The sequence below is a fragment of the Lipotes vexillifer genome, unplaced genomic scaffold (genome assembly GCF_000442215.2).
Source record: "Lipotes vexillifer unplaced genomic scaffold, Lipotes_vexillifer_v1.1 scaffold543, whole genome shotgun sequence".
Lineage (NCBI taxonomy): Eukaryota > Metazoa > Chordata > Mammalia > Artiodactyla > Lipotidae > Lipotes > Lipotes vexillifer.
In genome coordinates, this window is record NW_006799055.1 from 721,032 (window position 1) to 747,241 (window position 26,210).

The 26,210-nt window shown below is 38.8% G+C and overlaps 1 protein-coding gene across 1 annotated transcript in view; it reads left to right on the plus strand.

The window, feature by feature from the left end:
* Positions 1-2,527: 2,527 nt before the first annotated feature.
* Positions 2,528-26,210, plus strand: part of UBL3 (ubiquitin like 3) — a 69,754-nt gene continuing 46,071 nt past the window's right edge. Inside the window, exon 1 of the mRNA XM_007471432.1 lies at positions 2,528-2,758. Within this exon, the coding sequence (XP_007471494.1) occupies positions 2,732-2,758 (27 nt within the window). The 5' untranslated portion in view covers positions 2,528-2,731. The remainder of the gene's footprint in view (positions 2,759-26,210) is intronic.

The window sequence follows — 26,210 nt, forward strand, 5'->3', positions numbered from 1 at the left end:
GCCAGGGCAGTAGTTGGATGAAAGTTGGGGTTTGGAGTAGGGTGGAGGACTAACTTTGTGAGCAACAGCCTTCAATATTCCTTCTGAACTCACTGAAACATCTTCAGCTGCCCTTATTTCCTGGAGGGCTGCTGGAGAGGCCTCTGTGGCTGCTAAACATGGAGAATGAGGCCAAGGAAAATCATGTAGCTATGGACTCAGAAATATCTGTACCAAGTCCTGAAGCCTAATCGGGGCAAGATTCAGGCCTCTTTTTTTCTTCTGTCCTTTGGTCTCTCTGGGAATTCAATCTACCCTCCTCCTCCCTGGTTACCACTCTAACTCACCCCAGGATGATATAGGCCTGCAGGAGGGCTTGGAATTTCTCCAGCCGGGCTAATCAAGAGGCAGGTACTCTAAACGTCCTGTGAGTTTCCATCGTGATGAGACACACCTGACTGGAGAGATTGCTGTGGGGAATGACACAGGCTTCTAGACAATGGGGGACACTGCCTGGATTATTCATTTTTGAACTCCTGGTGCCTAGCAGAGTGCCTGGCGTGTTTGTTTGCTGAATGAATAAGTAGTGACGTTTCACATCAAATGATGCATTGTTATTTACAAAGTGATTTGTTTTCCCTGCATGAATTTATCCTCACAAGCGCCCCTACTTTACCCCTGGAAGGTAGGCAAGACTGTTTCACAGATGAGGTCACATAACTGTAGGTTGGAGAGGTGGCTGGCAGACTCTTACCTTGTTGGCATTTTTATACAGGTGTCTCATTGAGACGACCCTTCCTAAAATACCCTAAGAGAGGTATGTATAGGGAGTCAGATAGACATTTGTGGTCTCTGCATTTTGTTCCTAAATCTGGGGTAGATGTATTCTTCATCTAAGTCTCTCACTAATGGTATTATTTTCTGCTGTTTGCTAATCACTGCAGGTGTATAAATTTTCAATTACATCTTGAGTTAAATAGAATTTCAGGGCTAGCCTGGTAAACTGGCAAATCCTCATGTAGTTTGTAGTAGCTATCTCCTGATAGAGATTTAGCATCATACACTATCGTATCTAATACAGTTTTTGGTTCATACACTATTGCATCTAATGCAGTTTTTGGTAATTTCAATTAACTAGATTGTAGCTTTATGGGCCTGGGTCTTCAAGAAACATATGTTCCAACATTCTCCCTGCTTAACTATATCCTTACTCTTGTTGAACTTCTATGACCTTATTGGAAATCAATGCTTCTGATCTTCCAAATGTATTGTTGAGGAGAGACCTAGACGAAATCACTATACAAAATGCTTTGAGATTGCAGGATGTGGAGAGCGTGCTATCCTTAAAATGAATGGTTCTGCTTGGAGGTAAACCATGTTTTAACTCTGCGTGTATATTGTGCACGAGGGAATTTCCCTGTGCAGAATAATTTTCGCCCAATAATTCGCACGATCACAGCACTACTGGTAGCAGGTATCTCCTAACTTCCCTGCAGCAGCTTGGCTAACGCGAGCTTTCCTCTCCTAGCAACTGTTGCTAGGAGGGGCGTGGCTTCGGAGTCGGGCGAGGACGCGTTAGGCGGCCCGCTCCCTCCGCACCGCCCCCCCCGGCGTAGACTACACTTCCCGTGATGCTCGAGGGTGGTCTCCGTAGTGACGCCTTTGGTGTTCGCGGAGGGGGAGGGGGAGAAGGAAGGCGGGGGCGGTGGCTGCGAGGGGGGGCCGTGCTCTTCCCATGTCCCCGACTCGCGCTCCGGCAGCCGCCGCCGCCGCCGCCGCCGCCATGTTGGCTTGAGGGGCGATGACAGGAGGCGGCTGCGGCGTCGGGTACTGAAAAGTGGAGGAGGAGGAGGAGGAGGAGGAGAGACAGAGCTCTGAGAGGAAGCGGTTCCCGGGCTGAGGAGAGGAAGGACCCGGGCTCTTCCGGGGCCCAGCCGAAGTCGGCGTCGTGGGCAGCTCGCGAGGCCGGGGAGGGGAGGGGAAGGCGGAGCCGGGGGAGGCGGAGGCGAGAGAGGAGCGCCGGGAAGCCGGAGACTATGTGTCCTGAGCCCCGCGGCTGCCCGGAGGCGCCCGCGGCCTGAACCCCGACGGGCCGTGGGGTCTCCTGCCGGGCCTAGCGCCCCGCTTTCCCCGCTCGCCGCCCCGGCTCTCCGGCCCGGGCTTGCGCTTCGGCTGCCAACGAGTTAAATGCCCTTGAGCGCGGGTTTCCGCGGCCCGGCTGGCAACGCCGGCCGCGCGAGTTGAGCCGTTTCCCCGCGCCGTCCGCCGGGGGACGCGTCCATGTGTAGCCACATAGTTATCTGTGTACCGCGGCGCCGGGGCATTCTCTTCCTGCTTAATGAAGACTCGACTTGGGAGCAAGTGTGAATCACTGCCGGGCTGGGAAAGGAGGAAGACGATTTAACCCCCTCCCACCCCGCTCCATGTCCGTGTGTCACTCGGCTCGGTCCACCTGGCGCGGCCGGTCCTGGGGCTGCTGCTGCTGACGACGACGACGGGGCTCCTACCCCAGGAGTTCCCTCCTGGTCTGGTCACACCGCTCCCGGCGATTGTTCCTCTTCGCTCGGAACCTCGGCCCGGCCGGCACTTTGGCTCCGAAAGAACTTATTTTAGGGGGAAGCACATCTCGAACCAGTCAAGATCGTGAAGGTTGATTTCTGTAGCTCGAAGATTTCTCATTTTTGTTTGTTGTTGTCTCTTTTTGATTTTTTTTTTCGGCGTAAACATCTGGGTATATATATCAAACGGCAAGATGTCCAGTAATGTCCCGGCGGATATGGTAAGTGAAGGATAAGAGTTACGACACCCTTTGATTTAATTGTGGTTTCCAGTCTTATTAAATCAGGATACAGGCGTGGGGTGAAGGCTTGCGGGGGACTGTTGAAAAGCCACGGTGCTGGGAGATCTGGAGAAGTTGGAGGGTCTGGTGTCCCTCTTGAGGAGGTACTGCTTTTAATGCGGATTTTTCTCATTTGTGTTTTCTAAACGATTAAAGACAATGGAGAAGTTGGGAACAAGTAGCAAGGTAGCCTGAAGTGGAGAAAATCTCTTCTTCTTTGCTAGAAGCCTCTGAACACTTGTGTCTTTAAAGCTTCTGAAAACGTCAGTGGCAGTGGGCAGAGCTCAGGACGGGTGTCCCTGCTAGATACAGAGGTGGACAGGAAAACGGGGATCGTGCTCGGTGGCACTGATCATTAACGCAGTAGGTACAAGCTTGATATTTCCAAAAACAGGGACGTGTTATCTCTTGGAGAGAAACTTGACCAGAATTTGCTGTGAGCTTTTTGAAACGTATGGGTGAACAAGTATGGCAACAGAAATATTAAGACGTTTTGGAATTTTCACAAATCTAGGCTGTATTTTGGTACTTTTAATGAATATTCCAGGACTTAAGAGTACCAAATATTTAGTAGTATTACATCATTGGACTTTTAAAAGCTCATAAAACACATTATTGATTGAGCCTTCATCCTGGAATGTTAAGAACCTGAAACAAAAAGTACTCTGCGTAAAGGTTAAGGATATGAGACTGTTGACTAACAGGAACTGTGTAGGTTTACAGTGCTGGGATGTGGGTTTGTATGAGTGTGAAATTACACTTTGCTGTCCTAGGGACAAACGTAATGCAATTATCAGGAAGGTGAATAATCTTGTTTATGAAAGAATTGAAGTTAACATAGTTATGCTCACTTACATGAAGTTAACATTTGAGTGTTTGTGTATTTCAGCGATAAAACAAAATGGAACTTTCCTGGTGATTAAATTTTAAAATGACAGATGTTTCAATAAGAGTGAACCTCATTTACAGGCTGTAAAATAAAAATTAAATGGCTCTAACTGGCATAATTTGACCTTGGTTTAAAGACATTTTGCTAGCGTTTGATTTCCCTTTTAGTGCACTATTTAAATGCAAAGGAACCACAGTGTTCTGTCTCTAGGGTGGCCACATAGCAACCTTACACTCTCCTTCCTGATTCTTAAAACTCGAGCATTGTCCTTTTAGTTTTCCCTTCCCTCCTGGTGTGCACACCGGAGAGTAGTCTCCGGCCTGCTTGAGGATAGCTGGACTTGATTTCCTCCACCCTACTCGCGAAGTTGCCTGGAGAGGTCTCTGGACAGAGCTGGAAAATGCTCTTTCCTCTGTTGGATAATTGCTCTGTGGGCTCATCACCTCCAGCAAAGATTGGCTCTCTCTCTAAAGCCTCCATCTTATATCATCATGCGCACTGTGAGATATGATCACCCTTCGTACTATTTATCTGCCATAGAAGTTGTCGTGAAATAGATTTGTGTCATTAAAACAGTGCCACAACTTTATTTAGGCCCAGTGATGAAGAAAAGCTGGAATGTGGGTAGCATCAGTCACAAATTGAGATGATTTGGGGAATACTGTTTCCAAGTCAGAGAGAAGGTTTGGAAGCTAGTGTTCGTATCAGGGGACCGGGAAGTACTGCAAGGTTTTATTAGTAGCTGCAGTTATAAAATACAACTATTTCTGTTTCAGACTGTATTTTAAGGCCTTGATGATTCTTTGGTGCTTTGAGATCCCTTGATTAAAGGTGATATGCAAGGGCAAAGCAGTATTATGTAATAAACATATAATGCCCTGGTGATGCCATTTCAGAGTGTATCTAAGGTACAGCTCATATTAGATGGTTCTGAATATTTTTTATGTGTCATTTTCTAGCTGTCCAACTTGTTGGAGGTCTTGAGGGGTTTTTCCAGCGTTAAAACCTTTTAAACCTTCATTTGCTAGTACTTACATTGCATTTTTGCTTAAGAAGTGCCTTTATTTGATATGTACCTAGAATCCTCAACTTTTTGAAATATGACATGATAAATACTGGTTGAAAGTTGTCGATTAAATGCTTCATATTTGTTCAACTTTTTATTATCAGTAATTGACAGTCTGCATTTACATCTGTGACTTAAAGTGAGAAGACTTTTACCACTCTTGGAGAGCGTCAGCCGGTCCACTCCCACCTCTTTCCACACTCTGACATTTCCCTTGAAGTACAACTCTAAAGTGATCAGGATACACACTCTTGCAAGTACGAATACGTACATTTTTGCTAGATGCAGTAAAAATGTCAAGTTTCTCAGTGGCGACAGTTCGTATGTGCTATTTAGAAACAAATGTTACGCTGTTTCATGTGTTAACGGTGCCTGTCAGTTGTATAGGAAAATCCTGTTTAGGAGACGAGGTGGGGCAGTGAAGTTATAACCCCTGTCATGTTTTCACTGGAGATAGTTCATAAATGAGCTATAATAATTGCTAAATCATTTGATGTTTTTGGTAAAGCCTTCTTACGGCAATTATTGTGACTCTAAAATCGATTTTTTAGCATCATTTTTTTTATTTCGTAAATATAACTAACATTTAAAATTTATTTTTAAACATTCAGTAAATTTTTTTGTTTACCATAAGTCTCTTTTTCTTACAATCCAAATTTAGCAAGTCAGTCTTTTGAGGATGGGTGGGAGTGGTACCCCCAGTGAATGGATTTGCTATATTCTTTACAAAAAATAATTTGCAGTTGATACTTTTTCAATGAACATTCTGTAAGGATGTCCTATAAATGATATAAATGTGTTTACTTAAAACGTTGGCTTTTCCTTTGCTAAGAGTGATTGAGTTTGAACTAAGTGATTTACTAACATTCCAGTGTAATAACTTATTTGTGAGAAAAATCTGAAAATATCTGAGCAGAATATCATTATAATACATTGTGTTTAAATGATTCATTTTTTTCGACTCAGCACAAATCATAGTTTATGATGGGCAATATTCACTGTTTATAATTGTAGCATGAATTATGTTAATGACTTAGGTTTTTCTGAAAGAAAACGTTTACTCTTTCTGTTAGTAATAAAGCCTAAGGCTGGGTAGATAAGCTGGTAATTTTCTGGATTTGGAAAATTATGAAGAAATAAATTATTGTATTTATAAAACTATTATATAAGACATCTGAACTACTATTTAGAGTTTTGGATTGAAAGTATACTTCATGATATCTGTAAAATTGAAAATGCTGCCTAAGAGAGACATTGACAATTAGTGTGAGAATAATGTCAAAGCAATTTTGGTTATTCAAAATGTTTTAAATGATAAAATACAGAAAAACCGTGTATCTTTTAAAACTATTAATGTAAAATTGTAGCAGATGTAACCATTTTTAGTTGGGGTTAAGTGAGCTAATGATAATTTGAGTTTTTTCAGTGCTTAATGAATATTTTTATTGTAATGTCATATCTGTAACATTTGTGGAAGAAATGTTGGAGCCCTCTAGTGGACAGGAAATTATTTAAATGAATTTTTTTCAAACTGAAGTTTTGTCACTTTTCCAAGTTAAAATGACAGATATAGAATAGAGTATGCCAGGGGAAAATGTCATCCTCGATAAAGGTCTAGAGAATAGAAAAATTTTAACTTTGAAGAAAGGGTATATTAAGATCTAATGCCCAAGCAAGGCAAAAACAACAAATAACATACAAGGGAATCCCCATAAGGTTAACAGCTGATCTTTCAGCAGAAACTGTGCAAGCCAGAAGGGAGTGGCAGGACATATTTAAAGTGATAAAAGGGAAAAACCTACAACCAAGATTACTCTACCCAGCAAGGATCTCATTCAGATTCGATGGAGAAATTAAAACCTTTGCAGACTAGCAAAAGTTAGGAGAATTCAGCACCACCAAACCAGCTTTACAACAAATGCTAAAGGAACTTCTCTAGGCAGCAAACACGAGAGAAGGGAAAGACCTACAATAACGAACCCAAAACAGTTAAGAAAATGGTAATAGGAACATACACATTGATAACTACCTTAAATTTAAATGGATTAAATGCTCCAACCAAAAGACATAGACTGGCTGAATGGATACAGAAGCAAGACCTGTATATATGCTGTCCATAAGAGACCCACTTCAGACCTAGGGACACCTACAGACTGAAAGTGAGGGGATGGAAAAAGATATTCCATGCAAATGGAAATCAGAAGAAAGCTGGACTAGCAGTTCTCATATCAGGCAAAATAGACTTCAGAGTAAAATCTATTACAAGAGACGAAGAAGGACACTGCATAATGATCAAGGGATCCATCCAAGAAGAAGATATGACAGTTCTAAATATTTATGCACCCAACATAGGAGCACCTCAATACATAAGGCAAATGCTAACAGCCATAAAAGGGGAAATCGACAGGAACAAAGTCATAGGAGGGGACTTTAACACCCCACTTTCACCAATGGACAGATCATCCAATATGAAAATAAATAAGGAAACACAAGCTTTAAGTGATACATTAAACAAGATGGACTTAATTGATATTTATAGGACATTCCATCCAAAGACAACAGAATACACTTTCTTCTCAAGTGCTCATGGAACATTCTCCAGGATCATATCTTGGGCCACAAATCAAGCCTTGGTAAGTTTAAGAAAATTGAAATCGTATCAAGTATCTTTTCCGACCACAATGCTATGAGACTAGATATCAATTACAGGAGAACATCTGTAAAAAATACAAACACATGGAGGCTAAACAATACACTACTAAATAATCAAGAGATCACTGAAGAACTCAAAGAGGAAATAAAAAAATACCTAGAAATGAATGACAATGAAAACACGACAACCTAAAAACCTATGGGATGCAGCAAAAGCAGTTCTAAGAGGGAAGTTTATAGCAATATAGTCCTACCTCAAGAAACAAGAAACATCTCAAATAAACAACCTAAACTTACACCTAAAGCAATTAGAGAAAGAAGAACAAAAACCCCTCAAAGTTAGCAGAAGGAAAGAAATCATAAAGATCAGATCTGAAATAAATGAAAAAGAAATGAAGGAAACAGTAGCAAAGATCAATAAAACTACAAGCTGGTTCTTTGAGAAGGTAAACAAAATTGTTAAAGCATTAGCCAGACTCATCAAGAAAAAGAGGGAGAAGACTCAAATCAATAGAATTAGAAATGAAAAAGGAGAAGTAACAGCTGACACTGCAGAAATACAAAGGATCATGAGAGATTACTACAAGCAACTCTATGCCAATAGAATAGACAACCTGGAAGAAATGGACAAATTCTTAGCAAAATACAACCTTCTGAGACTGAACCAGGAAGAAATAGAAAATATAAACAGACCGATCACCAGCACTGAAATTGAGACTGGGATTAAAAATCTTCCAGCAAACAAAAGCCCAGGACCAGATGGCTTCACAGGTGAATTTTATCAAACATTTAGAGAAAAGCTAACACCTGTCCTTCTCAAACTCTTCCAGACTATAGCAGAGGGAGGAACGCTCCCAAACTCATTCTACGAGGCCACCATCACCCTGATACCAAAAGCAGACAAAGATGTCACAAAGAAAGAAAACTACAGGCCAATATCACTGATGAACATAGATGCAAAAATCCTCAACAAAATACTAGCAAACAGAATCCAGCAGCACATTAAAAGGATCATACACCATGATCAAGTGGGGTTTATCACTGGAATGCAAGGATTCTTCAGTATATGCAAATCAATCAATGTGATACACCATATTAACAAATTGAAGGAGAAAAACCATATGATCATCTCAATAGATGCAGGAAAAGCTTTTGACAAAATTGAACACCCATGTATGATAAAAACCCTCCAGAAAGTAGGCATAGAGGGAACTTACCTCAACATAATAAAGGCCATATATGACAAATCCACAGCCAACATCGTTCTCAGTGGTGAAAAACTGAAACCATTTCCTCTAAGATCGGGAATAAGACAAGGTTGTCCACTCTCACCACTGTTATTCAACACAGTTTTGGAAGTTTTAGCCACAGCAATCAGAGAAGAAAAAGAAATAAAAGGAATCCAAATCGGAAAAGAAGAAGTAAAGCTGTCACTGTTTGCAGATGACATGATACTATACATAGAGAATCCTAAAGATGCCACCAGAAAACTACTAGAGCTAATCAATGAATTTGGTGAAGTAGCAGGATACAAAATTAATGCACAGAAATCTCTTGCATTCCTATACACTAATGATGAAAAATCTGAAAGAGAAATTAAGGAAACACTTCCATATACCACTGCAACAAAAAGAATAAAATACCTAGGAATAAACCTACCTCGGGAGACAAAAGACCTGTATGCAGAAAACTATAAGACACTGATGAAAGAAATTAAAGATGATACAAAGAGATGGAGAGATATACCATGTTCTTGGGTTGGAAGAATGAACACTGTGAAAATGACTATACTACCCAAAGCAATCTACAGATTCAATGCAATCCCTATCAAACTACCACTGGCATTTTTCAGAGAACTAGAAGAAAAATTGCACAATTTGGATGGCAACACAAAAGACTCCGAATAGCCAAAGCAATCTTGAGAACGGAGCTGGAGGAATCAGGCTCCCGGACTTCAGACTATACTACAAAGCTACAGTAATCAAGACACTTTGGTACTGGCACAAAAACAGAAATCTAGATCAATGGAACAGGATAGAAAGCCCAGAGATAAACCCATGCACATACGGTCACCTTATTTTTGATAAAGGAGGCAAGAATATACAATGGAGAAAAGACAGCCTCTTCGATAAGTGGTGCTGGGAAGACTGCACAGCTACATGTAAAAGAATGAAATTAGAACACTCCCTAACACCATACACAAAAATAAACTTCAGATGGATTAAGGACCTAAATGGAAGGCCAGACACTATAAAACTCTTAGAGGGAAACATAGGTAGAACACTCTGTGACATAAATCACAGCAAGATCCTTTCTGACCCACCTCCTAGAGAAATGGAAAGACAAAGAAAAATAAACAGATGGGATTTAATGAAACTTAAAAGCTTTTGCACAGCAAAGGAAAACATAAACAAGAGGAAAAGACAACCCTCAGATTGGGAGAAGATATTCACAAATGAAGCAACTGACAAAGGATTAATCTCCAAAATTTACAAGCAGCTCATGCAGCTCAATATCAAAAAAACAAAAAACCCCGATCCTAAAATGGGCGGAAGACCTAAATAGACATTTCTCCAAAGAAGATATACAGATTGCCAACAAACACATGAAAGGATGCTCAACATCACTAATCATTGAGAAATGCAAATCAAAACTACAGTGAGGTATCACCTCACACCAGTCAGATTGGCCATCATCAAAAAATCTACGAAGAATAAATGCTGGAGAGGGTGTGGAGAAAAGGGAACCCTCTTGCACTGTTGGTGGGAATGTAAATTGATACAGCCACTATGGAGAACAGTATGGAGGTTCCTTAAAAACCTAAAAATAGAACTACCATATGACCCAGCCATCCCACTACTGGGCATATACCCTGAGAAAACTATAATTCAAAAAGAGTCACGTACCACAGTGTTCATTGCAGCTCTATTTACAATAGCCAGGACGTGGAAGCAACCTTCGTGTCCATCAACACATGAGTGGGTAAAGAAGATGTGGCACATATACACAATGGAATATTACTCAGCCATAAAAAGAAACGAAATTGAGTTATTTGTAGTCAGGTGGATGGACCTAGAAACTCATACAGAGTGAAGTCAGAAAGAGAAAAACAAATACCGTATACTAACACATATATATGGAATCTTAAAAATAATAATAATAAAAGCTTCTGAAGAACCTAGGAGCAGGACAGGAATAAAGGTGCAGACGTAAAGAATGGACTTGAGGACACAGGGAGGGGGAAGGGCAAGCTGGGATGAACTGAGAGAATGGCATGGACATATATACACTGCCAAATGTAAAATAGGTAACTAGTGGGAAGCAGCCACGTAGCACAGGGAGATCAGCTCGGTGCTTTGTGAGCACCTAGACGGGTGGGATAGGGAAGGTGGGAGGGAGACACAAGAGGGAGGAGATATGGGGATGTGTGTATATGTATAGCTGATTCACTTTGTTGTAAAGCAGAAACTGACACACCATTGTGAAGCAATTATACTCCAATGAAGATGTTAAAAAAAAAATCCCCCCCCCAAAAGAGATGTAATGCACAGATTTTCTCTTTACTTAACAGCTCTTCTTAATTTTTTTTTCTCTTGGTGGAACTTCTTATTCCCAGTATAAGTTGGGAGGTTTTATGAAGCTAAAGGGTAGATAGTACCATTTATGTATATATACGTATACACACACACATATGTAGGTGACTTGATGAACGGGTTATTAATTAACATATCTCTTATGGAGTGTTTCTCTAAATTGTTTTACTTGAACGTGTCTTAAATTTCGTGTTCTGAATTAGGCATTTTTATTGAGAAAACAAATGACACATTATTTTCCTCTGCTTTGAATGCCTTTTCCTTTCTAGCTCTGAATCCTACTCCAGCTTATGCCCCTCTCCTGTGAAAACGGTTTTTAGTTCATTCTAGTCCACAGTGATCTTTCCTTCCTGTGAACCATTTTCTGTCAGTGTATTTCAGATTCTTACATGATGTCAAATTTTCATGAATATGTGACTTACCTTTATTAGATCTCCTGTAATTTCTAAAACAGAATAGACATTTAAAAACGGTTGAGGGGCTTCCCTGGTGGCGCAGTGGATGGGAGTCCGCCTGCCGATGCAGGGGACACAGGTTCGTGCCCCGGTCCGGGAAGATCTCACGTGCCGCGGAGCTGCTGGGCCCGTGAGCCATGGCCGCTGAGCCTGCACGTCCGGAGCCCTTGCTCTGCAGCGGGAGGGGCCGCGGCAGTGGGAGTCCCGCGTACCGCAAAAAAAAAAAAAACAAAAAAAAAACTGTTGAGAGTTTTCTTGACTCCTAAAGCATTACTCTCTCTGTTACTTATGGGAAAGGTAAATATTGTCCCATACTACTGCTATTTATAATAATGGTGTTAAATATGAAGTCTGTGATGTCTGCTATTAACTACTTGGAATATGAAAAATATATTTTTAGTGTAAGGCTTGAAGTTATTTTAAATTATCGATAAAGTACTGATGGCTCTACTGGTTTTCATAACATGGAACAGTAAATATGATTTAGGAGACTGAAGTATGTACTTCTTAAATATGCTCTTGAAGAATTCCTCTCATTCTGAGGGGGGAAAACTGAAAGTGACTAGAATTCATGGTAACTAAAAACCCTGGGTAGTAAATTTTTCTGAATCAGTAAATTTTTTGAATACCTAAAGATTGTTTTGGGCAATATCGCAATTTATTTTGGATTACTGTCCTATTTGCTTACATGTAATATGCTACGCATAATTTACTTTCCTTGACTTAGAGCCATCATTTGAATAATATTGATTCACTTCAATGACGTTCATTGACTCCTTCACTGTGTAATGTAGTATCATTATTCTATAAACTATAGCTGTCAGACCCTCAGCATCTAATATAGATTGTGAAGCCTTATGCCCCTTCACTACTAGTAATTTACAAAGTGAGATGAGGCAAGTCAGTTGCTATGTGAGAATAAAAATATTAGAACTTCTAGTTGTTATTTTGTGCTCCAAAAAGAGGGAAGAATTGAGGTTTTGTATTAATATATGGATTGGATCTGAAAAAGCCTCCAGGCTTTTCTAGGTCCATGTTCTCATGAGCATGGTTTGCTGGGGAAAGGTGTGGGAATTTTGTAGTGTGGAGAACAAAAGCAGCACCGTGAGTTTCTTAAAGTTTCTACAGCTTTTCTGTCATAGTATATTATATAGATTTACAAATACTTTTTAAAAGAATTTATGATACTTGTATGGAAATGGGGAGCAGAGGTTCACTGTCAAAGTACTTAAAGAATTGTAGAACTCAAAGCTGAATTACATATTTTTATTTTACAAAAGATGAATATTTTAGATGCTGATCTTTTCCATGATGGCAAGAAGCTATCAATAGTACGCTACCTGGCAGATAATTTTTTTTTTTTTTTTTGCGGTACGCGGGCCTCTCACTGTTGTGGCCTCTCAGGTTGCGGAGCACAGGCTCCGGACGCGCAGGCTCAGCGGCCATGGCTCAGGGGCCCAGCCGCTCCGCGGCATGTGGGATCTTCCCGAACCAGGGCACGAACCCGTGTCCCCTGCATTAGCAGGCGGACTCTCAACCTCTGCGCCACCAGGGAAGCCCAGCAAATAATTTTCAGAAAACAATTAGTTGTCTCTTTAAGGCAAAATTGACATTTTTAACCAGTAAGTGAAAAAAATACCTGCTTTTCAGAAGTGTTACGGAGAGAACATTTGAAAACATGTTTAGATTTTTCCAGTGTGTTGAAAAATCTTAACAGAGAATTTTAGTGGGCTTTAGACCCATTTATTAGAAACGTAAAAACCAACACATTTTCCTTAGTTTGCAAAAATATCTGACTGACATCAGGTAAAATAAAATTGTGATAACATTGACATCAAGTAACTGACTTTTAACAAAGACTTGTGCATATTTGGTGATACAATAGAAAAGTGATATGATTTTGTGAACCAGTAAGTGATATAGTGTTCTATATGGATCTATGCATTTGTGAGCTAGGTTTTTCAGTTACGACTTGACTTCTCTTAGTTTCAGAGTTCATTGAACTTTACAAAAGGGGAAAGCAAGATTTTAAAAAATAAAGAGGCGTATTCAGTAACAGTGCTCTTACTTAGTATGTTAACAGTAATAGTATTTTTAGTGATTGCAGTATTAAAACAGATAATGTTTAAAATCGTTAATAATTAAAACAGTATTTTAATATTTTAATTCTGTTTTAGTATACATTTTATAATAGACATAAAATATATGGTTTATAAATGAATATATATATTGGCAGTATATGCTGAAGTATTTTATAGTTGGGATGTTCAGTCAAAATATTTTAGTATAACTGATTCACTCTGTTATAAAGCAGAAACTAACACACCGTTGTAAATCAATTATACCCCAATAAAGATGTTAAAAAAAAATTTTAGAAGTTGTGTGTAAGATGACTTAAGATTTTAAGTATTTTAAGTTCTGTTTGATATTTATAGTTTTCCCATCTCCTGCCTTGTTAAGCAATTACATTTTTCTGTGGTAAGTACCTGTTGCTCTCTAACTTTTTACAGTTGCTGATTCTAATTTGCTGTGGGTGTGGAAACCAGATTTTCAAAGTTTATTAGAATAAAGTGTGTTAAAAATGAGCAAATGGTGTCCAAGTGAGATTTTTAGGAGTTCTTACGGTAAAGTGCATAATCTTTATTTCATGGACTTGATCATGTCTGTTTTGGTTGCTTAGAGTTCTGTTTACTTCAGGGCTTATCTTTTTTGGCTGTTAGCTGTGTTTTGCAGAGATGTAGATTCTTGTAGGGATGAACTAGGTAGATGATTAAAAAAATAAAATTACATGTATAGCTTTATTTTGAGCTCATAGGGGAGAGATGCTAACATTTGTTGTGTACTAGCAGTTTCCCAGGCAGATGCTCGGCATTTTACAGGATAGCATTTAGTTTAATCCTCTCAGTGACCCTGGATAAATAGGTTGGTATATAGAAAAAGAAGCAGCTATTGCCCACCAGGAGAAGACCACCAGGAATACATCTGTAGTGGAACGAGTCAGGTTTATTGACTTGCTGCAGCGAGGAGGAACCTGTGCCTGAGCAGCCACGCAGTCTCCTAAGAGGGTATTGGGAGAGGTTCTTGCTGGGGTTTGTACTGTGCCTAATGATTCTGATGAGAGAGCAGGGGAAGTGGAGACTAGCTCTGGACTGAATGCTGCGTACACAAAGTGGAAGTGGGTTGGTAATCAGATCTTTCAGCTGTCTTTGTTTAGGAGTCAGGAGAAAGGAAGGGGGCTGGGGGAGAGTGTTAGTCATTTTGGAGCTGTAGAGTGGCCCTGGGAGAGTTTATTACCTGTTGGTCTTCTGTTGGCTTTGTCTGTCTCTGTCTTTTAGAGGTATCACAGTGTGATTGTCAGCAGAGCTGTTTTTACTTTCTCACAACCTAGGTTCAGAGAGGGTAAGGAACTTCTTTGGAATCAGGAGTAGCTAGGAAAATGCAGAGCTAGGGTAGGAATTTGGGTCTCATGGCAATAGTGATAAACACACTAAGCCCTTTCCCCCTACCATACCTGAGCAGACAGTGCTAAATCCCTTACCCACTCCTTCCTAAGCAAAATACCTCAGATTCCCTCCCAAAACCTTGTTCCAGGTATCCTTGCAAAATACTATGTAACCTCTGGGTTGGAATGATTTTAATGCAGGTGAATTTTCTTACTAGTTGCTAAAATTAAAGGGAGTTTTCTTTAAACTTGTTGGAATTTTGAGTCCTCTTGTATTTATATTATACAATAGAACTTTTTCCTATAAACTTACCACTTTGAATGCAGACTATTATTGCTTTATATATATATATATATGTATATACATACATATATATATATATATACACACACACATGTATATACACACACACACACACACACAACACATAGATTGATTTAGTGCTTTCAGGGTATTTTGTTTTTGTCTTCATACTAGTATAACTGCTTATGTATGATGCAGATCTCTGTTGATAGATTCAAATCTAGTAGCATTTTTTTATGGTCTAAATAAAATATATACTTGGGCAATTTTCTTTGACTAGATTTTGAGAAGAAAATGATCTTTCTGCTGAAGAAAATTGTCTTAAGTTAGGCATTATATCTTTTGTTTATGAACATAAATTAAGATGGCAATTCATTATGTCTAGACAAAATGTTCTCTCATGATATATGTTTAATTTTCTTCACTTTCATATAAAATTAGTGTTTTTGCCTTAGAAATACTCCTGCTTTTGTATCCTGCTTTTTTCATTTAGTCATATATCATTAACAGTTACCCATACAAACAAGTTATAGAACCATATTATAATTTTGAACTGATTCTGATAAATGTACATAAATTGTTTAGCTATTCCATATTCATATAGCATTTAAAAGCTATTATAAACAGTGTCATAATACATATCTTAGAGTATATCTCTGTGCCTTGTCTGATTATTTTCTTAGGATAAAATTCTTGAATGTAGTTGCTGTGTGTTTAGATATGTGTTTAAAATTGGGATGGGGGAGGGATGCACATTTACTAATTTTAAATCATCCTTGAATTTCTGGATAAACCTAACTTTTTCACTATACATTATCTTCTTAATATGCTAGAATATATTTCATTTACATTGCATTTTTGTTCATGAAAAGGATTGACGAGTAATTTTTAATTTCTTGTAAAGTCTTTGACACTTTTAGGTATCAAGGTTATGCTGACTTCATAAAGTGACCTGGGAAATGTTTTTTATTCTCTGAGTTTGTGAAAATTGATTTTATTGCATCCATAAATGTTTGGAAGAATTCACTGGTGAAGCCATTTGGAGTTTTCTTGTGGGAATTATTGATTCTGTTTCTTCAATTCATGTAGGACTATTCACGTTTTCTATTCTTTGTCAATTTTGACAAGTTTTGCTTTTAAGGCATTTGTCTATTTTATCTAAATTTTCCAATGTGGCTTACATTTTTTTTACAATATCCTTTCATTATCTTTTTAATGTTTGTAGTATCTGTAATGATATGTGCTTTTAAAATCTGATTGTTGGTAATTTGTGCTTCTTGATCACCATTGATTTTCAAAGCCAATTTTCAGATTTAAAAAGTTCTTTATTTTCTGTTAGGTTCTGCTTTTACTTTTATTTCTTTCCTTCTGTTTCTTAAAAAATTTAATTTGCTGTTCTTTTTAAAGTTTCTTGAGGTGGATACTCAAATCGGTAGTGATCAGTCTTCTTTTTTTAATGTATGCGTTTAAGTCTATGAAATTTCCCTATAAATGCAACTTTAGCTGGATCTCACAAGTCTGATATATCATATTTTTATTACTGAATTAGAATTGTTTTCAATTTTCCATTGTGGTTTCTTTGATCCATTGGTTATTTAGAAGTATATTGCATAATGTCTAAGCATTTGGGGATTTTCTAGCTATATTCTTATTGTTGATATCTAGTTTAATACTACTGTGGTCTAGGATCATTCTTTCTCTGATTTCAGTTGTTGGTAATTTGTTGACACTTGCTTTCTGGTCAGTTTTAGAAAATTAAGTGTGGTGTGATTAATATCATGTAAGTCAAGTTTATTAATCATGTTCAAATCGACTGTATCACTACCAACTTGTCTTTTTTATCACTTCATTGAGAGAAATGTGTTAAAATCTCCAGCTGTGTGAGGATTCATCTATATGTCTTTTTAGTTCTCTCAAATTTTTGCCTTATATATTTTGAGGCTAAGTTCTTGGTTGCAAATAAATTTACAAATAAATTTGTTGTATCTTCCTGTTGGATTGATCCTTTTATCATTATCTCTAGTAATAATTTTTGCCTTAAAGTCTAATTTTTTGGATATTATATAGTACCTTTTTTTTTTAACTTCTCTTTCCAGCTATTTCTTTAAAACCTTTCTTTGTCCTTATAGCTTAAGATGAATCTCTTTATGCATCATAGTTTTTTTTTTTTTATTGGAGTATAATTGCTTTACAATGTTGTGTTAGTTTCTGCTGTGCAATGAAGTGAATCAGCTATATGTATACCTATATCCCCTCCCTCTTGGACGTCCCTCCCACCCCACACCCATCCCATGCATTTAGGTCATCACAGAGCACTGAGCTGAGTTTCCTGTGCTTTATAACGTGTTCCCACTAGCTACTTATTTTACGCATGGTAGTGTATATATGTCACTCCTGATCTCACAGTTCGTCCCACCTTCCCCTTTCCCCACTGTGTCCACATGTCCGTTCTCTATGTCTTTTTCTCTGTTCCTACCCTGCAAATAGGTTCATATGTACCATTTTTCTAGATTCCACATATACGATAGTTGTGTTTCTCTTTCTGTCTCACTTCACTCTGTATGACAGACTCTAGGTCCATTCACATCTCTACAGATGACCCAGTTTCTTTCCTTTTTATGGCTGAGTAATATTCCATTGTAAATACGTACCACATCTTCTTTATCCATTCATCTGTCATTGGACATTTAGGTTGTTCCATGTCCTGGCTATTGTAAATAGTGCTGCAATGAACATTGGGGTACATGTGTGTCCTTTTGAATTACAGTTTTCTCAGGGTATATGCCCAGTAGTGGGATTGCTGGGTCATATGGTAGTTCTATTTTTAGTTTTTTGAGGAACCTCCATACTGTTTCCACAGTTGCTGCACCAGCTTCCATTCCCACCAACAATGTAGGAGGGTTCCCTTTTCTCCACACCCTCTGCATAAGCTGAGATTCTTTTTCTTTTTTTAATAAGTTTATTTATTTTTGGCTGCTTTGGGTCTTTGTTGCTATGCGTGGGCTTTCTCTAGTTGTGGCGAGTGGGGGCTACTCTTCGTTGCGGTGCATGGGCTTCTCGTTGCGGTGGCTTCTCGTTGTGGAGCACGGGCTCTAGGCACTTGGCTTCAGTAGTTGTGACACATGGGCTCAGTAGTTGCAGTGCATAAGCTCTGGAGCGCAGGCTAAGTAGTTGTGGTGCATGGGCTTAGTTGCTCTGAGCCATGTGGGATCTTTCCGGAGCAGGGATCGAACCCGTGTCCCCTGCATTGGCAGGTGGATTCTCAACCAGTGTGCCACCAGGGAAGCCCTGATTCTTTCCTTTCTTTCTTGGACTATGAATTCATGTATGCTAGGTCATTTCACAGTTTTCATACTATTTTTCCCCCCTCTGTGTATCTGGATATTTTTGCTGAACTATCTTCAAGTTTACCTATCATATCTTCTCTGTCCAATATCCAGTTATACCCAATTATTGAGTTCTTAATTTCAGTTTTTGTATTTTTAGTCCAAAACCTTATACAGATTCAAGTTCTCACAGTGTTTTACCTATTTTCTTGAGTATATAAACATTGTTGTAATGTTTCTGTCTGATAACTCTAATACCTGCATCACGCATGAGCTTATTTCTGTTGTCTGCCTTTTGATCATTTGATCCTTTTTTCCAGTATGCCTGGTAATGTTTTATTAACATTGTGATGAAAAATTATAGAGGATCTGAATGATGTTATCTTTCTTCAGATAGAAAAATATTATTTCTTAAAAAAATTTTAAATTTATTTTTTTGGCTGCACCGTGTGGCACGCAGGATCTTAGTTCCCCGTCCAGGGATCGAACTTGTGCCCCCTGCAGTGAAAGCGTGGAGTCTTAACCACTGGACCACCACGGGAGTCCCAGAAAAATGTTATTAATATTCTCTGGCAGGCAGTTAGGGCAACATTGATCACTTTGATTCATCAATGATTGATAAGACATAAGCCTGAATTCAGGGTAATCAGGAAATTCAAATAGCCTCTTAGCACATAGCTCTTTTGAGGTCTCATTTAAAAGTTTGAAGTATTTACCAAGATGCCTCTTCCTTGGCAAGCCCTGAATTTTAAGTATTGTGAGGCTGATGAAAGTTCTGCTTAGCTTTTAGCCTCTTTGCAACATCTTTTTGAGGATTTTTCCTGCACTTCATACCATGTTCAGCACATTCCTGGAGGGCAAAAATTGAGCGGAATGATGGGCTCATTCTTTGTGGTTCCTTTTTATCTGGGATCCTCAATTCCTGGCTGCTTTGGTGTAGTACAGAATTCCGATTTTTGTCTTCCCAGCCCCGTGGGACTGATATAAGCTCCGAGATGCTGCTTCCTGCTTGGCCTGTATACCCCGTAGTGGTAATTGGCAAATACCTCAAGGGGAAAACAGGGACCTTCTATGTGTCTCCCTTCTCAAGGCTCTCTTGGTTGTTCTCTCTATTCCTTTAGATAGCTCAGTTTGTTTGTTTGGTATTTTATGTCACTTTTATAGTTGTTTTCAGTGGGAAGTTTGGGCTGATATTGCTTTTCCCTCATAGCTTGACCTAATTGTCCTTTCTGTTTGTGCTTTAGTGTCCCCTCCCTCCCTCCCTCCCTCTATTTTGGCTATAGGATAACCAGGTTTTTTCCCTGTCTCTCTTCTATCCTAATAGTAGCTATGAATAGCTAAAATTAATTAAATTCTTAACTGTGTTACTTACCATGGCACCATCAGCCAAGCATTTGCTTAAGTCAGACATCTAGGAGTCATCTTAGATTTCTCCGTTCCCTCATCCCCCAAATTCAATCCATTTCAAACTGTATCAGGAATCCATCAAGTCCTCTTCATCTCCTTGCTACCACCATATTGCAAGTACCATCTCTGTCTCCTGGACTATGGCATTAGTCTTGGAACTAATTATTCTACCTCTTTTCACATTCCCCTGTAATACACTTTCCAAAAATAGCTCTAGTGATTTTTATGAGATGTAAATTGGATCATCTTTCCCTCTGAAGAAAACCAGAAAACTTCAGCAGCTTTCCACTGAAGAATAAAGTCCCAAAGAATCAAGTCACAAATTCTTACAGTGGCCCTTCAGAGTCCTGCATCATCTGGCTCTTGCCTGTCTCTATGATCTTACCTCCTTTGGCTTCCTGTGCTTCAGTTACACTGTGTCCTCTCAGTTCCTCAGAGGCCGCAAGCTCTTTCCCACACCTGGGCTGAGTCTTTGCACATATCAGTCCCTTTGCCTGAAATCCTTATCAGTGTACTTTTGTGCCCTACATGTATGGGTAATGACTTCTTAGCTTGCCTGTCCTCAGACATACTTTTCCTGCCTACATCTAAGGTTGAATTCTCACACTCCCTTGGTTTCTGACTCAGGACCCCATAGGCTTCCTCTGTGGCACTTGTCACACTTGGTAATTCGTTTGTTTGTCTTTAGATTTATTTTAGTTGTCCTAGATTCTGTGAGGATAGGTATATCTCTTTCATTGGCCACTGTAGGCAGTAAGTATGATGCCTTCTGTATTCTTCATAAATATTTGTGGGTTAAAGGAGTAAATTACATTTACTCTGTGTAAATTACATTTACACTGTGCCAAGTTAATTACTTGAAACAGATTTAATCCAACAAAAACTCTCAGAACAAGCTTATCAGGTAGGTAGGTGCTAGTATTAGCTGCATTTTATTGATGAGGAAAGTGAGACTTCATGATATTTGGTCTTTTTCCCGAAGCCAGCCAGCTAGGTGGGCCTTTTTGTATTCTTGGATATTTTTGCATTTCTAACTTTTGACCATTCTTTACCTTTTTAATGTCATATCCTTTTCATTATATCTTAAAGCTAATGACTGTGCTTATACTGACATTCTGGTATTTCAACTTTAGCTTCTTGCATTTGCTTAATGTTTTAAAATAGCCAAAATTTCAGAAAGGAAATTAGAAATTTGTAGTGGAAGTTGAAAAGGTATTAATAGGATTTAAATACTTGAAGTGGTGGATTTGCAGTGTGGCTGTCAAGTATTGTGAGTGATTTTTCAAGCTATAAAGTCTCTCTCATTACTTTGTGAGTAAACAGAAAGCCTATGTTAAAATTAATTACATATATTTGAATATAGTATATATGAAACACATATTTGAAGAAAATATGTTTGAGCCTTTTGTACTTAAAGGACTGTTATATAGATTTTTACTTTTAGCGCTCAATATAATCAATATAATTTCCAAGTTAGATATCAGTTTACTTCCATACTTATCAGTATACGCGTAGTAATCCTGCTATTTTTATTTCTTCGCATCATTCAGTCAATCAGCAAGTATTTGTTGAGCAGGTGCTATATGCCAGGCACTGTTTTAGGCTCTGGTGTACAGTGGTGAATGAAGCAGACAAATTTCCTCCCCTAATGGAGCTTACATTTAAGTAGTAGGGAGACAGACATTAAACACAATAAATAAGTAAAATATATAGTATAATAGATGTTGGTATTTTTCTCCAGAGAAAAATAAAGCAGGAGAGGGGGTTGGAGAGTGCTGAGAGAGAACTCCTGTGCTGTTCAGTTTTAAATCATGCCATCAGGGGAGAACTCACTAAGATGTCGACATCTGCACAAGGGTCTGAAGGAGCTACAGCCATCCAGGTATCTTGGGGAATCACATTCCAGGCAGAAGGATTATGGCCTCGTTTGATTTCTTTGTTCCTTTTCAGTTTCTCTCACTGCCAGTCCTTCCCTTAAATTTTTGTGTTTCTCATGGTTTTCATTTTCTGCCCTTCTCTGACATCTAAGTGATCAGTGTCTTTCTCAGTAACTTGTGCAACAAACATTTATTGGATGCCAGTGTACCAGATCCATCCTATCAATAGTCAGAGCTAACCAGTTTTCTCTAATGTCTCTTGGATGAATTTCCTATTCTTTATCTCCACTACCTTCAGCCAGGTCTTCATCCAGATATCATTCCTCTTTAGCTACTGCTATTTATCTGCCTTTCACCCTTTTCCCAGGTTTGTCTTTTGAAAACACAGATCTCATCATTTAACTGTTCTACTTAAAAACGCTTGGTTATCACTTACAGGCCAGGCTCCTTGGGTGGTGGCATTAAGGCTCTTAGCAGTTGGGTTTCGATCCAGCCTCATCTCCTGCTGTTGCCCCCTGTGTGTGCCCTGTGTTTGGGTTGTAATGAATCAGTCTGCTTGCCCACAGATCTTTCAGTTAACATTTATGCTTCTCTCTTTCATCCTTGCTTAGCCTGCCCTTTCTGCTTAGGAGCACCTCTCCCCTCCCTTCTTGCTTCATTTCCACTGAATACTTGTTCTCGATTGCAGTGTTAATTCCTTGGTAATGCCTTAATTACTTGGTCAAGGACTTCATCATTATAAGTATAGCACATGCTAGGAGCTACAAACCAAAGGGACAGTTGAGGCAAAGCTGTTTCCTGGGAGGGACCAAGGGAAAAAAGCCAGAGTAGCAGGACGGTTTTTTCCTTCAAGGGTTGCCAGCAGTGTGAAGCACCAAGTCCAGGGGAACAAAGCTAACGTAAATCCTGTTTAGGTTTCAGCATCTTGGTTCCGATGAGCCCAGGATTGCTAGGTAGTGATGAGTCTCAGCATTATTTGCTGTACCATCATAACACCAGGTGAATAAGGCCCGGTCCACAGAGAACCTAGGTAAAAGGATTGGAATTCCAGCTAATTGGTCTGGAGTTCAGAGCTGAGCCTCTTAATCAATTACTCTCTCATAAATGTTATTAACTCTATTCTAGCACTTGTAAATATTTTTTGTTTCATCCCCTAGACAGACTATGTGCTCCTTGAGGGCAGAGAGAGGCCTTATCTTACTCATCTTTCTATACTTCTGTCCCTAGCACTGTGCCTATTGTATGGGGAATACTCAGTGAATGTTGAATGAGCACTGCAGCTTTGTCCAGTAGGACTTTCTGCAGTGATCGAAGTATTCTTTATCTGTGCTGTCCAGTAAGGTAGCCATTAGCTACATGTGGCTATTGAGCACTTGCAAAGTGGTGTGTGACTGAGGAATGGAATTTTAAATTTTATTTAATTAATTTAAATGTAGTTACATGTGGCTAATGGTTACTATATTGGACAGTGCAGTTATATAGTTTACATAATTATTTCTCTCACTGGACTAAAGAGATCTCTGACAGTTTTTTCTTTGGCTTGTATTTCACATGGTCCCAAATTGCTAAGCTTTTGCTTTTACTTTTTGTGATTTTTGTTCTCTCAGGGTCAGCATTCATTTTTTGCTACTGTCATTGTGTATACTGTCATCAGCCTTTCTTTTAACTTTCTGGGTTTTAGTCTACATGACATAGAAATACATAGAAAGACAATCAAGCTAATGGAATTCTTTTAGAAAGAGCAAATAGTATAGGTACCTGGGAGTCATCTTTGACCTCTCCTTAAGTAAGAGGAATAGCCCTCTTACTTAAGAATGTGAGCCTTCTTTCGTGAGGGCTGTTCCACATTCTTACTGGAATAGCCCTCACGAAAGAAGAGAGGGCTAAAAATAGAAATTAGTGTGCATTAAATTGAAGAAAAATACCGATATGAGGTTACGTGAATTCACTAAGAGACGGGGAACAACCCAAACGTACAATGCCTCTATTTAGAGATATGAGAGTTTTTAAAATGGGAAAAGGAACAGAGTTATTGGAAAAATAAACTTTTTTGAAAGTTTGACGCTCATGAAAGCTCTGCAAGAAGAAAACCCAAGGAGGAGTAGGGGTGGACAACAGCAGTGGTTGCAGGAGGATTGGATGAGGACCAACTAAAGTCCATTTTGTGTAATTTGGTGAAGGTTGTGTGGATCTTAATTCATTGTCAAATATTTTAATGTGGACAAAACAGTGCTTTTGTTATAATTCACAGAGTTTTCTTCCATATTGAAGTGCTAGACATAGAAGAATTCAACATGTCCACTTTTTTCTGAAGTCATTACTATTTTTCAGTTTTTGTGTCCATATCTACCTTTTCTCAACCCTTTCTGTTTTTCATAGTATTTTGCTTTGCTATTATATATAATCTGGGCAAACATTAATAATACTTGCTTTTTGCTCTGAAATTGATCCTTTTTAATCCTGCACAGGGATATTCTTTATTACCTAGTAGTAGGGTTGTTGGTTCAGTAGCAGCCATTCAGTTCATGCTTTGACGTTTCTTGTTTAATTCTTCATACCCAGAGAAAGACAGGTTTACTAAAAAATTGAGACATCTCGCCTCGCAGAGGTACTGTCAGACTCCCAGCTGGCATAGGAAGCAAGCAAACAGCTCTTTCATTTCCCAGAGTGCTGTCTGCCTTACTCCTTTGGGACTTAGGACAGGCAGCCAAGAAAAATAAGAAACTGGGAAAACATTTTCCATAAATATCATTATTCTGAAGGAGAGATGGGTTCACTCTTAGGTTGTTTATAGTGCAGAGTGCAGATGTAAGCTTATTATTGTATTTTTATTTTCAAATTATGCCAACACACGAGTCATATCTGAAATCTCCTTTCTCAAGTAGAACCACTAGCTATATAGCTGAAGTCTTCCCGGACTAGTTCAAGTGGCCATCTCAGTTGGACCAAAAGGGAGGGCAGTCTACCCTGAAACTGTAAAACCCTTTCTTGTTTCCCAGATGACTTGAATAACTTAGTAAGTTATAGTTACCTGAGACATAACACCAAAGATAATCAAAAGTACAGAAGGGAGATGTCCCAGAATAGGTACATCAGGTAGTACAAAGGCAGGAACAGTAGTACCCACTTCTACTCTTATCTATTTGAAAACATAGTCGTTACCTATGTGGTCATATAGTATTAATTTTAGCTAAGGCGTAACTTTTTTTTAAGATAAACTACTTAGAAAGGTAATCATAATTGTGCATTATCAAGTAGGTTAGTGTGATTGCCACTTAGCAATCAATGAAATATAATTTATCTTCCGCAGTAAGATGAATGACATTTATCCTTTCTGTGATGTCTCCATGTACTTGACCAGTGTTTTCTAAAAGCAGGTGTTTATCTAGCTTGTCTTATTTGTCCTTTCTTGGCCGTAATCTATTTATTTTATGTATTTAGTTTTAAAAATGTAAACTTCATTGTTTTGTTTGTTATTGTTTTATTCTAATTCCGTAACTGATTAGAAAGCAATAGGATTATTGAAAAACTTGTAAAACATTTTAAAGAAAACAATACCGTTTATAAAATTCTTCTACTTAGTATAAATGCTGTTAATGTTTTTGCTCTCTACCCTCTAGACTTTTTGTCTGTGTGGTATATGTAAATGTGTGTATGTATACAGTTGACGATTCACTTTGAAATGTTCTGATTTGGGGAGGTCTTAAAAATCAAATTTAGCTATGTGTAGTCTTACACATTCACTCATAAGGTTACGTTTACTCTTAAGAAACCTTTAAGTCTTCGGTTTTTCCAAAGAATAAAATAGCTTTATATTTTAATGGGTACCACTTTTGCTTTATATTTATATTTTTAAAAATTATTTTATTTAAATATAGTTGATTTACAGTGCTGTGTTGGTTTCTGGTGTACAGCACAGTGATTCAGTTGTACAAATATATGTATTCTTTTTCATATTCTTTTCCATGACGGTTTATCGCAGGGTATTGAATATAGTTCCCTGTGCTATACAGCAGGACCTTGTTGTTTATCTATTCTCTATGTAATAGTTTGCATCTGCTGATCCCAACCTCCCACTCCATCCCTCCCCCAACCCCCTCCTCACCCCCCACCAGCAACCACAGGTCTGTTCTCTATGTCTGTGAGTCTGTTTCTGTTTCATAGATAAGTTCATTTGCGTCGTATTTTAGATTCCACATATAAGTGATACCATATGGTATTTGTCTTTCTCTTTCTGACTTACTTCACGTAGTATGATAATCTCTAGGTTCATCCATGTTGCTGCTGATGGTATCATTTCATTCTTTTCTATGGCTGTGTTCTGGGGTGTGTGTGTGTGTGTGTGTGTGTGTGTGTGTGTGTGTGTGTGTGTGTGTGTGTG